Source organism: Rutilus rutilus, assembly GCF_951802725.1.
Source record: "Rutilus rutilus genome assembly, chromosome: 22".
Classification (NCBI taxonomy): domain Eukaryota; kingdom Metazoa; phylum Chordata; class Actinopteri; order Cypriniformes; family Leuciscidae; genus Rutilus; species Rutilus rutilus.
This window is the reverse complement of record NC_140227.1, coordinates 30,598,768-30,613,361: the sequence shown is the minus strand read 5'-3', so window position 1 is coordinate 30,613,361 and position 14,594 is coordinate 30,598,768. Positions and strand designations below refer to the sequence as shown.

The 14,594-nt window shown below is 41.8% G+C and overlaps 1 protein-coding gene across 1 annotated transcript in view; it reads right to left on the bottom strand.

Annotated features, from left to right (window-relative positions):
* The window catches only part of LOC311282213 (uncharacterized protein), a 29,107-nt gene extending 18,442 nt beyond the window's left edge, over window positions 1-10,665 (bottom strand). The window contains exons 1-6 of the mRNA XM_084395847.1: window positions 10,443-10,665; window positions 9,210-9,878; window positions 3,101-3,892; window positions 2,865-2,978; window positions 2,641-2,748; window positions 2,370-2,524 (exon numbers count right to left, since the gene is read on the bottom strand). Of these exons, the coding sequence (XP_084251973.1) occupies window positions 2,370-2,524; window positions 2,641-2,748; window positions 2,865-2,978; window positions 3,101-3,892; window positions 9,210-9,878; window positions 10,443-10,452 (1,848 nt within the window). The 5' untranslated portion in view covers window positions 10,453-10,665. The remainder of the gene's footprint in view (window positions 1-2,369; window positions 2,525-2,640; window positions 2,749-2,864; window positions 2,979-3,100; window positions 3,893-9,209; window positions 9,879-10,442) is intronic.
* Between the last annotated feature and the right edge of the window lie 3,929 nt (window positions 10,666-14,594).

Genomic DNA, 14,594 nt, shown 5'->3' with positions numbered 1-14,594 from the left:
AAATATATTTCACAAATGCAAAACACAATTCGTAGAAATACAACTGTGCACAAAAACCTTTGAATGTTTCAAATGTACGAGTTTATCCTTGAATGTGAATGTGCAAATCGTCATTCCCATGTGTGAATCGCCTGGAATGTGTGTGTGTGTGTGTGTGTGTGTGTGTGTGTGTGTTTTTGAGACTTTCCTAACAGCACAATCCACCTACACAGATGAGTCGTACTCTTTAGCCAATCAGATTTAAGCTTATCAATCGACCAATCAGTATCATGTGAGGGCGGGCCTACCTCCATGTTACGTCATCAGCTTTCGACCAAGCGGCAACCTCCCCGTCTCTCTCTTGAAACCAACACGGAAGTGAGTTAAACTGCAATTCATTGACTGGCCGCTTGAGGCTGGCTGCACAAGTGAGTCAGATCTGTATCTCCACCATGTTAAAATTACCAACTTTACAGCAGAAAAAAAACATGTTTACAGCCTGGATCTCTATGTGGCTTTGGTCTATACAGCTAATTTTGCCCTTCATAACAACTGTGAGGGGGGTGAACTCATCCGTTTAGTTGATTAATATTTAAAGTTCTGCATAATTAAGGGTGTGGCCACTTGAGTGACAGGTGGATTGCCGCTGATGTCAATGCTAGCCGTTTGTCTGCTGTTAGCCGTCACTTCACCTCAGCAAATTTTAGCTGCTGAACTTGCCACCTCTGCAGTGTTTGTGCTTTTTTTCGGGATTATTTCATACAATTTAATACACCCATTACTTCGCCCACGGCTTAGGATTCCGTCGTTGTCGTCGAGTATCGTTCGAGAGAACAACCAGCGGTGTATTTCAGTTGTTTTCCTCTGTGAACATGCACTAATGGATGTCTGACAATTTCGTTGCTTTTTGGAGTTTTCAGATTTAAAAACGTCAATAAAGGCTCGTTCGTTCTGCTCTCACGGAACAGATGGATTATAATATGCTTATGTACCGTCAGATGAAATAGGCAATATATCTATGGTTTAACCCATTTGAGAGGTGGCCAAAATCAGAATTTAAAATGTACTGAATAAGCTCTCTACGAACTTGACGAGCGATGCCGCGCTGACGGACCATAGACTATAAAAAAAGAGTGACTGACATGTATGTACAAATCACTGTCACACACACACTCTCAGAGTAATATTAAGTTACTGCATAAAACATTTTCAACTAGCAGAATAGTACAGAATCACAATACACAGTCTCACTTGTAGCCATGTCTTTTAACTATTATAATATTTCGAAGGGCAAAAATAGGATCTTTTAATTGGCTTTACATCATCAACTGTCACTTTAGCGCGAGGCCCTGTGCAGTCGCAGACTTGGTACTGTAAGTAGCATAACGTTATAGCATTACCTCCCCAGCCTGAGCTAACTCGATCACGTCGAGCTAGGCGGGGGTGATTTCAGATAGCCAGGCTCATAGATAGGCTATCATATAAAGGCTAGATGTCTTAAGGCGGAGTCACTTCCGGCATCACCGGCGGCCATCTTAGGACAGGGCTCTGTGAATTAAGGTGAGTGAGCAGCACGCACACAAATCCTCTTATCTCGCTGAAATCTGGACGGATTTACAAACGGTTTGGTTTCTTACAAACGTTATTAACGTGGCTATAATTCTGAATGCTTAAACATTTTGAACATAATTATTCATATGTATGCAGTATAATAGCTACATCTCTGACGTTTATAACAAACCAAACCGTTTGAAAATCGGTAGAAAATTGAGCAAGTTATGGTTATTTAAAAGTACATGCACCATGTTATGAGTGAGCGAGCACCCTGTCGTAAGATGGCCGCCGTGTGCGGATGTCGAGCTCCGTTGGCCAGCAGCGCGGACGAGACATCTAGCCTTTATATGATATCTATGGCCAGGCTCCTCAGCTCCACTCACGCCCCGCCTCTTTGCCCATTTTCTGTTATCCGGGAGTGACGCGAGGCCAAGATGGCGACGGCCGGCTCCGCCCACTTTAGGCTTCAAAAACGGTCTTCAGAAACCTACGGGTGACGTCACGGATACTACGTCCATATTTTTTTACAGTCTATGCTTTCGACCAGTTCATGGCTAAGCAGAGGTATGTGGGTATGTGCAGTTGAAGAACGGTTAATTTCTGTGTTTACTGAAGTTAAACACATCATCTGGCAATGATCAACCCATGTTGATTTTACTGTGTCTGTGCTCTTTTGGCGCGCCTAAGAAATCTATTTGACGTCTCCAATAGATCCGATTTTTCCCTAAAATCGGACAGGAAGAGCTCTAGGAACTCAAACATATTGATTACTAGAAAAACACATATTGTAAAGTAAGTAAATTGGTTTTAAAACCAATGCAAACTGGTTTTTAGGCATGCATTGTTAGAAGTTTGGATGCATTATCTGACATCTCTGGATTCTGTGGATCTTCTACTAGATCTCTGTGTTCTGAGTCTGTTTCAAATCCTGCTGTTTTAGATATGCTGTATTCCTCACATTTCTGAAGCCAGCTCGTCACCATCATTTCATCTGTATGTCATGAATATGAAAAAATAAGTGGCAGAGAATGAATTTTGGCATGTTGTTAAACTAAAAGAAAAATATTTAAGCAGTGTGATTCATCATGTAAATCTACAATAACTCACCATATGAAGCTTCAGGATTCAGATTGTTCAACATCACATCCAATATAATTGCATCCCACCTTCTTATTTCTCTCCTTATCTTCTCCTTGAGTTTATCATTATCCGACACTAGAAGATGACACAGAAAAGTGCTCAAATGCAACATTAAGACAACATTTATAGAAGTCCTTTGCTGTTTGCTGCCTTAATATGTCTATGGAAATTAGACAGAATTGCCAATTTACCGTCTGGAGGATGTCCGATGCTCCCGTCGTCTGACATACATCCACTGAAATCCCTCCCTAATTCTTGCTTCATTTCTCTCCTTCTCTTCTCCTTGGGTTTATCATTATCCGACACTAGAAGAGGAAGATGACACAGAAAAGTGCTCAATTGCAAAATTAAGACAACATTTATAGAAGTCCTTTGCTGTTTGCTGCCTTAATATGTCTATGGAAATTAGACAGAATTGCCAATTTACCGTCTGGAGGATGTTCTATGCTCCCGTCGTCTGACATACATCCCCTGAAATCCATCCCTAATTCTTCTAGCTTCGTTTTCATCTCTTCACGACAGTTTTTCATCTCCAGGTACATCAGTTTCAGTAACTGGTCAGTGTTCAGACTGATTTCCTCGTCGTCTGGTGTGTCAGACACATGAACGCTTTCTTCTGCAACACTTTTGAGACTGAACAGACTGTTTTCTGCCGCCATCTCATCGATCTTCTGGAGCAGCTCTGTGACTTGAGCTTGATTCTTGTCTGTGTTGTCAAATACATGATATCTGTTCCTGCATTTCTCAATCAGCCACTGAAGCGCTTCACCTTCACTCTCGATGTGCTGCTCGATCGATATATCTGGAAACCTGTCGCGCCACGTGAACAGAACTATAGTGTGTCTCCAGACGTCTTCTCCAAGAATGGCCATACGCTCTGCAATGATTCTTCTCTGTTCATTCTTGAATGAAGTATCAATAGGAATCACCAAGATCATGGCGTGAGGGAATTGCATGTGTTGTGATAGGCCCATGCTCTCCAGGGTTGTAGCCTGAGAAAACTTCGGGTTGGATTTAGAGGGGAAATACTTCCACCAGCTTGGGGTGTCCAACACAGTTATATTTCTGCCATGTACATCACCTGTATAAGTTGTGCCTGTTTGTGATTTTTCTATCTGAGATATTTCGTTATTGAAGATGGTGTTTGCGGTTGCACTCTTCCCAGAGAGAATCCAACCCAGCAGCACGATTCTCAGTTTACAGAGCGGAGCCACACATTCTTCTCCAAAAAAACAAACAAACAAAAAATAGAATTAGAATTTTAGAATTTTATTAGATGCTGAAAGGCCCTTTTCACAAAATGTAAAAAAAAAAATTTATTTGATGTCCCCAGAGTGTGTATGTGAAGTTTTAGATCAAAATACCCCACAGATATTTTTATATAGCATGTTAATATTGTCACTTTTTTGAGGGTGAGCAAAAACGCACTGTTTTTGTGTCTGTACCTTTAAATGCAAATGAGCTGCTGCTCCCAGCAGAGGGGGCGGAGCTTCAACAACTTGTGTCCTTTTACCTCACACACACATGCACTGAAAATTTCTAAAACTTATAGCCTTTTATGTTCAAACCGGAGTCAGACAATGATGGAGAGACTCAAGAAGAAGTGACAACATGTAGAAGCAACAGGACATTTCTGAATGGTTAGTTGATGAATTTATGAAGCTGATGTGTAGTTATCTTCTTGTCATTGATTAGCATATTCTGTCTTGATAATCTATCAATCTTTTTCCCAGGTGCGGGGTTTATGTAAATTCTAGGGTTGGTGATGTCACTAACCGGGAGGAATGTGGTGTAGTCTCTACCAGCCGTTTGTTGTAGTCCTTAAAAAGCGATTTCTTTAAAAGCAAATATCTCCCTTTGCTTTGAACTTTGAGCGTTGTAACTTTGCAGATGGTGTTTATGCTCAAACAGCAACATTACACACTAACTAAAGTTAGAAAAGTCAAATCATAATCAACCAGCCCTTTAAGTTTTATTTTAAAACTTTAAAGAAAGTTTAAATTTTATTAGATGTTTAAGAAAAAAGCTTTAATTTTATTAGATGTTTAAGAAAAAAATTTGTATTCATTTTGAATATATGATGAGCACTTTGTGATGCTTCAACTCATCCATTTAAATTTTTAAGTTAAAAAGTTATGCAAAGAAATATATTTTGTAAAAAACAAACAAAAAAAACAAACACAATTCACTGTTTATTTGTATACAAAACGTCCTGGTTGCGTATGCAACCCACCGTTCCCTGAAGGGGAGGACGTAGTCGACGTCGACTGAATGGGATCACGCTAGGGAGCCTATCTTTTTCGAGCATGCTTGAACGAGCCAATGTGCGCAATGGCGACGTGAATTTGCATCATGCACTCCGCCCCGCGAGACGGATAAATACGGAAGCGGATGCATACACCATCTGTTTTTCACTGAGGAGCCGAGCATAACTCGGAGTCAGTGGTGGTCCAACTATAGTGGCAAAGGGACTACGTCCTCCGTTCCCTCCTTCAGGGAATGTTGGGTTGCATACACAACAAGGACGTTCCCCCTCATTCGAGAACGTCAGACGTAGTCGACGTCGACTGAATGGGATCTTAACCCTGGGAAACGCCACTAGAGCTGCCATCTTCCAGTGCCTAGACAAAAGCCAGCTGAACCTCCCGCATCTTGAGGCGCACTGCTGTTCCGCAAGACCCGCTCAGTAGACTTGGATAACACTGGGAAAGCGTGCCCTGTCGATGGAAGGAAGGGACGCTATGGAAACCACATCCAGCCCGAAGGGGGGAAACGTGGGAGATACACATATGGGCTGGGCGAAATGTCGGGCAGCACAACATATGGAATGTCTCTGGGATGACTCCAGCCTAAGAGGGGGGAGGATCAACCAAAACAGTGACGGCAGAAAAACTCTGCCAAGGGAAAGACACGGGCTCACCGGAGGGAGTCGTACCGTGGAAAATACACATATGGGATCGCCGTAGGCATCACAACATATGGACCCAGCCTAACACAAGCGCCACAAATGCATACGAGTGGTAGGCTATGTGGTAGGAAGACAGCACACGGGAAGCAACCGGCTCGAGACGTAGGCTATAGAATCTAGCGAACGTGTTAGGTGTCACATATCCAGGCCGGGGTCTCAACACAACATGAGAGTTAGCCGGCCCGAACTCCAGGCACGATTCGTCAACCGAAAATGCATGCAGGTCCCCTACCCTCTTGATGGAGGCCAAAGCGAGCAGGAGAACTGTTTTCAAAGACAGAACTTTTAACTCAAAGGGAGGTCTCTGCAGTGCAGTTAACACCAGAGACAAGTCCCAAGAGGGTATAGAGGGGGGACCAGGGGGATTTAATCTCCTCGCACCCCTCAGGAACCTGGTCAGGTCATGCTTTCAAACGGATCTCCCATCTACTGCATCGCGATGTGCGGCAATAGAGGCAACATATACTTTGAGGGTGGAGGGAGACAGCCCACGCTCCAACCCCTCTTGCAGGAAAGAAAGCAGGCGTAATCGGGTCCTCGAACCGTACCCGGCTGCCGGCTGGCGACACAAGAAGGGACCGAGGGGTGCAAGGCTTTACAGGGTCGCACACCGCCAGTCTGACCTTCTTGGGGCCCAGGAACAGAGGAATTTGCTCTTGTGACAATTGGGGTACCACTGGACTCCGGAGAGCCAGTGGCGGAACGGTAACCGTCTGAAGAGCTCGTTCCCCCGTCCCCGGGCAGCCTGTATCAGGGACGCTTAGTCTTACAGTTGCCACCTGGCTTGGCAGTGACTGATACAGGCTGGGCGGCCTGCCTGCGGCTCGCTCTACGCTGAGGCCTGGGTGAAGGCTGCTGCTGTAGGCTAGAGGGAGCGGAAGCGGCGGCAGGGGGACGCCCTCGGCGACGAGCAGGCGGAGGATCCGCCACCGGCAGCGGGGTGATGGCAGCAGCGGGCCGCTGGGGCAGGATGTGTCGGATTGCCTCAGACTGCACCTGGGCGGTAGAGAACTGTTGGGTGCAGCTCTCCACCGCGTCGCCGAACAGCCCAACCTGGGAAATTGGGGAGTCCAGAAACCGAACCTTGTCCGCATCCGATAAATCAACCAGGTTGAGCCAACTATGGCGCTCCTGGACCACCAGGGTGGACATCGCTAGGCCGACCGTGCAGGTCGCAATGCTTGTGCTCCGAAGAGCCAAGTCAGTTGCGGTGCAGAGCTCACTGGTGAGCGCACGGCCTAGACTACCCTCGTGCATGTCCATGAGTGCCTTGGCCTGGTAGACCTGAAGCAACACCAGGGCATGCAAAGAGGAAGCGGCTTGCCCACAGGCTCTGTACGCTCTATCCGTAAGAACAGATGAGGGCGACCACAGGTCTGAGGGGGGAAACGAGGATCTCCAGTCCGCAGCGGCCGTCGGGCACAGGTGCGCCGCGACAGACTGCTCGACTGAGGGAATAGCCTCGTAACCCTTCACCGCTCCTCCGTCAAGGGTAGTGAGGGGGGAAGAACTCTCCAGGTCGCTCCCGGCAGTAAAAGGTGCCATCCACGATCTAGTAAGCTCTCCATGCACTTCGGGAAAGAAGGGCACTGGGGCGGCGGGCTGAGAACCAGCACGGCCCGCCCCGAGATACCAATCATCCAACTGAGACTGAGCGGGACACGGTGGAGGGTTCCACTCGGGCCCGACAGCCTCGGCGGCCCATTTCAGCATAGCTGACAACTGAGGATCTGGCTCGGGCAACGTTACACTCCCCAAAGGGGATAACGCAGCCGAGTCGTCATCTCCAACGGTCAGCTCACCCTCCAATGCTGCGATCGGCACCCTGTCCTCTGAGGGAGCTGCTAGTGAGACATCTAGTCGGTCCATTACAGAGAGACTAGTGCTCTCAGCAGGGGGCTCCACCGGCATCGGTGTGATGGAGTAGTGAGGAGCCCACAGGGAATGGTTATTGGGCGGAAACTCCATCACCGATCTCCGATCACCCATCCCACACGGCACCCTAGGGTGGGGCGTGGTTATGGGGACTGCACCTTCGCGGACAAAGGCGAGTCTCGATCTCAACACCGAGCCACAAAAGCTGCCTCAGCGTGCTGAACAACCAAACACGTGACCCAGCAATCGTGACCATCAGAAGGGGACAGGGAACGACCACATCCAGAAACGCACGGGCGGAATGACATCTTGAAAAAAATGCAAACGCACCCGTGTTGCTCTTTCAGGAAGTGAGAACCCTCTCACCAGTGCCGGAGCACCCAGGGGAATATGCCTTATTTGCATATTTACAGTGTCAATGTCATTGACTGGATGAACAGCACATGCTTTTTGTTAACATAAAGGCTGTAGCATTGCACATCCTCATATTATTGCTGTCTGTAGGCCTACTATAAATTTATACTGAACAGACTTTGGACTATAAAGGAATGACACTGTCTTTGGCTTTGACCATTGTTTATATGCTACACACTCATATTACTATGGCTGCATCTGAAATCACATACTTCCCTACTACATAGTAAGCAAAAAACAGTATGTGACAAAAGAAGTATGTCTGAATTCACAGTATTTATAAAAGAGTTGGTAAAAAGTCCTTGGATAACCTTCTGAAGTGAGCATATGGACACTTTACTATCCCATGAGGCCACGGGAGAGGATTTGTTGTGGAATTGCAATGAAGCCACGCAACTGGCGCTGGTAGATCACATGGCACTGGTAGATCACATGATAATGACAACATTGCGGATGCAGTACGTCCAAATTTCATTCATACTACACACACTCATACTAGATAGAACGTACATTTTTAGTGGTCGTGAAGTAATTACTTATTTAATTACTTACGTGAATTCATACTTATTACAATAGTAATTTCTCACTAGAAATGACAGAAGTGGAAAACGTTGGTGGAAAACGTATATTTGCACACAAACTGACTACCAACCGCATCTTTCAGACGCCTTTTTTTTTTTAGCTCAACTGTCCCAGAATGGAAAGCACAGGATTCTGGGACATGAAAGGCAGTGATGGGAAATGTCTATTCTGCCTTCAAAAACTGTTCAGATGAAGGAATCTCAGGAGACGTGAAGTGAAGCTGGCACTGGATTGGGACGTGATGCTTTCCGACCTTGGATTGCATCCTCCGAAAGCAGCATTTTTAAGTTTTTTAGACGCAGCTTATGAATGGGAGAAAAAGTGTATTCACGCCATGTATTTTATTATATGACGAGCACGAGCAGGGCAAAATTCTCCGAATGTGGCCCAAAAAAGAAAGAAGGGGATCCGGCATTAGAACAACACCAGGGTGAGTAAATGAGACGTAATTTTCTTTTTAGGGTGAACTGTACCTTTAAAGGGCCGTAACATTATAACACGACATCATTTCACACTGTACACGTTTGGCACCACAATGAAGGGTTAACAGCACAAAAGTAATTATGCTAAATTAGAAGTGTGTTTACTCAGGGTTAAAAGCGGGGTTTAGAACGACAATAACACAAGGTTTAGCTGTTAAAAGCCCTTAAGATAGCCAAACTTTTGACTTGTGTGCATATATGTGCTTTATACTTACCCATTTCTTTCAGCCGATCTCTTTTATCCTGCAACTTTTTTTGTCTGGCTTCTGCTCTTTCTTCATTTTCATTTCTCTTTCTCTTCATCTCTTGAAACATGTCATCATGTGTTTCAAAATGCTTGCCATTGTTTTCTGCCACGACCTCGTTAATCTTGATAAGCAGTTCATGAACGGCAGCACTTCTGTTTTTGAAATCAAAGATGTGATATTTGTCTCCACATCTCTGTATGATCTTCTGCAGATCTGGATTCTTCATGCACTGATCAATGTATTTGTCCTTCAGTGAATCGGCTCGTGTGAAGAGCACTATAGTGTGTCTCCAGATTCTCTCACCAAACAGACTGAAGTGCTTCTCAATGCTGAGTCTGTTTTCCTCAGTGAAAGGCAAACTGAGATTAATGACCAGTAGAAACACATGAGGTCCCGGTGGACACTGGAAGACACTGCAAACCAGTTCCTGTTTGACGACATCTGGGGAATCTTGCAAACCAAAGTTCTCCCACCAGCATGGAGTGTTAATCAGAGTTATCTTCCTTCCATTCGCTTCTCCGTCATTCCTCACAGACTTCACAAAGTGTTTGTCAGACGCAACTTCACCACCTAAAACGCTGTTTATCACCGAGGCTTTGTCAGATTTTTGCCATCCCAGAACAACGGCTCTTACTTCTGTCAGAAAAAAAAACATGACATCATTTTTTTACATTTTATTGTGATTATTTTAATAAAGCAAAGTCTCGAAAAAGAGTATCAAAATGATGATTCACACTCAAAATTCAAAAAGGTCATTTTTAGTTGTAAAATAAACAACTTTTTGATTTTGAGTTTTGATTCTTGTTTTAAATTAATCGTACACACAAAAATATGTTAGAAAACATCAAACTATCCGAATTAAATCAGATTTTTGGAAATGCATCTAAACAGTAAAATCAAATTTCCAGTTGTTTTTCTTTCTTATTTTTACTGTCAGTCGTGTCTAAACATGTCGGATTTCAGTTTAAGCTCATGTGGTTTTATTAAAACATGCCAAGCAAAGTTTTCATAAAAAAAAAATAAAAAAAAACTGTTAAACTAGAAAATAAATGCTCCGGAGGCATGTAGTTAATTCTATATGTGACACATTTAGGTAAGTTTACAGATAAAGAACTAAACAGTTTTGTTTAGAGTACAGAATGTATTTATATGGGTTAAAAATCAATAGCAAATGACAATTTGACATCTTAAACTTCTTACCTTCTTCCATCTGCTCTGCCTCCTTTTTTTATCCAAACAAAAATCTGCATAAAACTAGCATAAGCTATCGGTGGAAATCATACAAGTAAAAAACTAGAGCAAAAATTAAAACTACGAACTAGAAAAATCTAATAAAATGTACAAGAACATGCGCGTGACATTCAGGTGCTCAGAATAGAGGCAAAAGAGTAAGTGCGCCATAAACCGGTCAGGTCTGATCAGTCATGTGGTTATAAAAGAGGGATGGTTATGGTTATGGTTATGGTTATTGTAATGGAAAATTTAGATTTTCATTGATTTACAGTATTGATTTTCATTTATTTGCAGTAAGACATTGAAATGCTGAACTGTCTATGGTCTGCAGGGAACTTTATCTGACTGATGTGTGTTTTTACGCTGAGTGGAGTAATTGAGACATCAGGGGAGATAGCTTGACAGGGACAGCTTGACCTTAGGGGTCAGAGGTGGTCCGATTTAGGACTTGTGATCTTGTAGGCATAAGCTCAGCACAAACTGAGATTACTAGCGCAGGAACCTTCCCATCTTTGGATAAGGAAGTCTGTAAGCAGAAACCTTGAGAAATGATATAAAAGCTACTCTGCCCCTCCTCCTGGTCACACTTGTTTCACAGACTGTACTTTGTAACTTCTGTGTGGACAACTGAGCCTTCTTGCAAGAATAAATACCTTTTAAAAGACAATTTGACTCAGAATGTTTCTCTTACGCAGTGATGATTATTTAATGAGAATTTTTTGCCACAACATTATGGTGATGGTTATGGTTATGGTTGAGTGGAAGAAAACAGAAACTCCCTGACGACTAGAACTGCATGTTCATTCCCCAAATAAATCTCAGAAATGAACATCAAACCAGCAGATGCTGTATCTATATGACAGGTATAATAATAATAATAATACATTCACTCTAATAGCAATAAATGAGAGCAGGTTCACAGAACATGTACAATACTGATGGTATTGACGGAACTTTTCTTCGATTTAACTGACAGCTAAATCATTTTTAGTTCAATCTCTTGACATTATCCTTTTATTTAAAGTTTAAAGTGAGTTAACCCTTGGATATTTGTACATGTTAACATGATACTGTGGGTCATTTACAGTCATGCAGCAGCCAATCACAACACAGAATCACATGTGACAGGTTATGAATGCTAATCTGCATTTCGGCGCTCGACACCATCAGTTCTGACATTCCTTTCTAATGTCTTCATAATTGTATTATCTTCCTCTTCTTCCTCTTCTTCTTCTTCCTCTTCTTCTTTTTAAATCTTCTAAAAAGATCTTCAGCAGATGTTCAGTATTTCTCTACAACCAAATACAAAACAAATAAGGACAAGAAAATTAAATATAGAATAGAATTAAAATAAAGTTCCATGTAATTAATAAAATAAGATAATAATAGCCTAATAAATTCATTCAATATATAATCTTTATCCAGACATGAACAGAACTCTCTCTCTGTCTCCCCCTTCTGGTGGTGTTGTCGAATATCATTTTTTCTTACTCATTTACAATAACAGCATTTCTTTTTTCATCCATCATCAAACTTTAGTTTATTTCTAGGTTTCAATTCAACTTTGAACCGCAACAATCTACTATTTGTTTTCATTAAAATGTGTTAAAGAGGCTATATGAAAGAACTTTCATGTATTAATTGCTTTTTTTATTGCCAATATGTGAACAGCTTTTAGCAAAACTAAAATGCTTCAAACATATTTTAAAATACAGATAGTGATGCGTATTATTACAGTTTTTCTCAATTGTTTACTCACAAATACTGGTACTTGAGACACAATGACCACAACATGTAACTCATTCACCAACCCCATGAACCAATTCTGCTAAACTACAAGCACAATTCCTGCTTTACACTCAAACTGCACTTCTAAAACACACCTTTTTCAAAACACTACACACAATTCTCTGCTTTTGGCACAATTTTCATGCAGAAATTCTCTTGTTTCCACAAGGAACACACTGCCATTCAAATGTGCACACTGACTCATCACATGGGCAAACACCCGTCACACAGTTTTACAATTAGCAATCAGAGCTTTAGCATAAAAGGGCCACAGGTGAGCTCTTCAACGGGTGAGCTCTTCAATGGAGCAATGGATGCCAACATTGGATTTTTTTACTGTAGTAAAGGTGATGATACACAGGGCAACTTTTTGAGCAATGTTGCCGTCAACGGGCAACCCAAGCAACAATCACTCGGCAAGATTGCCCATTTTTGTTCATATTTACCAGGGGTGCCATTAATTCTGACCACCAGTGTAAGTGTGTTGTAAAATATTTGAGAATATTGTTTTTATACTCAGAATAAAAACAGTTAAGGTTAAGGTGATGATACACAGGGCAAATTTTTGAGCAATGTTGCTCAAAAATTTGCCCTATGTGTATCATCACCTTAACTGTATACAGTCAATTCTTCTGTTGTTTTGTATGTAGACCACTGTATGTCCAACTTTGTGTTGGTTGGAATGTCCATTGTTTTTGTGGGAAAAATAAAATGTATTTGTTACCGTGTATTTGTGTGTTCTGAGTATAAAAACAATATTCTCAAATATTTTACAACACACTTACACTGGTGGTCAGAATTAATGGCACCCCTGGTAAATATGAACAAAAATGTTTGTAAAAAAATAAACCTGCATTGTTTATCCTTTTGATCTTTCATTCAAAAAATTCGCAAAAAATCTAACCTTTCATTGAAGTAAAAGAATCGAAATTGGGGGGTAAATCACATTATGAAATAAATGTTTTTCTCCAAAACACGTCGGCCACAATTATTGGCACCCCTAGAATTTTTTATGAGAAAAAAAATCTCTGAAGTATATTCTCATTACAGTAATGTGTGCCTCATAGACATTGTGGTATGTTACAGTTTTTCTCGATTGTTTACACACATTTTCTGAAAGCATGCCTCATATTCTCAGAACTCTACACACAAATAAAAAAACACACACACAATGGGCAAAACCCCTCAATTCTCCTGCAAAATGAAACTTTACATTCAAAACAATGTTATTTCTTCTCAAAATGGTATTTTGTTTTCAAATGACACACACAAACCATCATATGAATAGACATTTATAAGAACCAGTTGAACACGGATGTGCTCACTGTAAAACACTATGATGAATGGAAAACACTTCTTCTCCATTCATCATAATGACTTAGGCCTTTTTTTTGTTCAGTGTTACACTTACTACAGACAGTACATAATACATACATAAGTGTGTTGTAAAATATTTGAGAATATTGCTTTTATACTCAGAACACACAAATACACGGTAACAAATATAATTTTATTTTTCCCACAAAAACATTGTACACAGTGTACATATGTAATATACCAGCCATTCTCGACCTGACTTCCACTTTTCGTCGAAAAGTCTTTTGTTTTTCTTTGTCTCTTCTTCCTTTTTGGTTTCATCGCCAGGTTTTCTCTTGTGTGGGGTGTGACGGTTAGTAACTGTGAGACCGACGGTTATAGTTGAACACCGTCATTAGAATAACCGCAATTAAAATATTTTGTATAAACTTTTTTTTATCATAGAGAATGACAGTGTACATCCCAACCAACACAAAGTTGTACATACAGTGGTCTACATACAAAACAACAGAAGAATTGACTGTATACAGTTACAGTAAAAAAAAAAATGTTGGCATCCATTGCTCCATTGAAGAGCTGACCTGTTGAAGAGCTCACCTGTTGAAGAGCTCACCTGTTGCTCTTTCATGCTAAAGCTCTGATTGCTAACTGTAAAACTGTGTGACGGGTGTTTGCCCATGTGATGAGTCAGTGTGCATATTTGAATGGCAGTGTGTTCCTTGTGGAAACAAGAGATTTTCTGCATGAAAATAGTGCCATAAGGTGTTTTGAAAAAGGTGTGTTTTAGATCTGCAGTTTGAGTGTAAAGCAGGAATTGTGCTTGTAGTTTAGCAGAATTGGTTCAGGGGGTTGGTGAATGAGTTACATGTTGTGGTCATTGTGTCTCAAGTACCAGTATTTGTGTGTAAACAATTGAGAAAAACTGTAACTTTTGCCACATGTATTTACCATTTTGCAACACAGTGCAAAATGTGTTTTAGTGAGTGAGAATGTGTTTAGAGTTTTGCAAAAAGA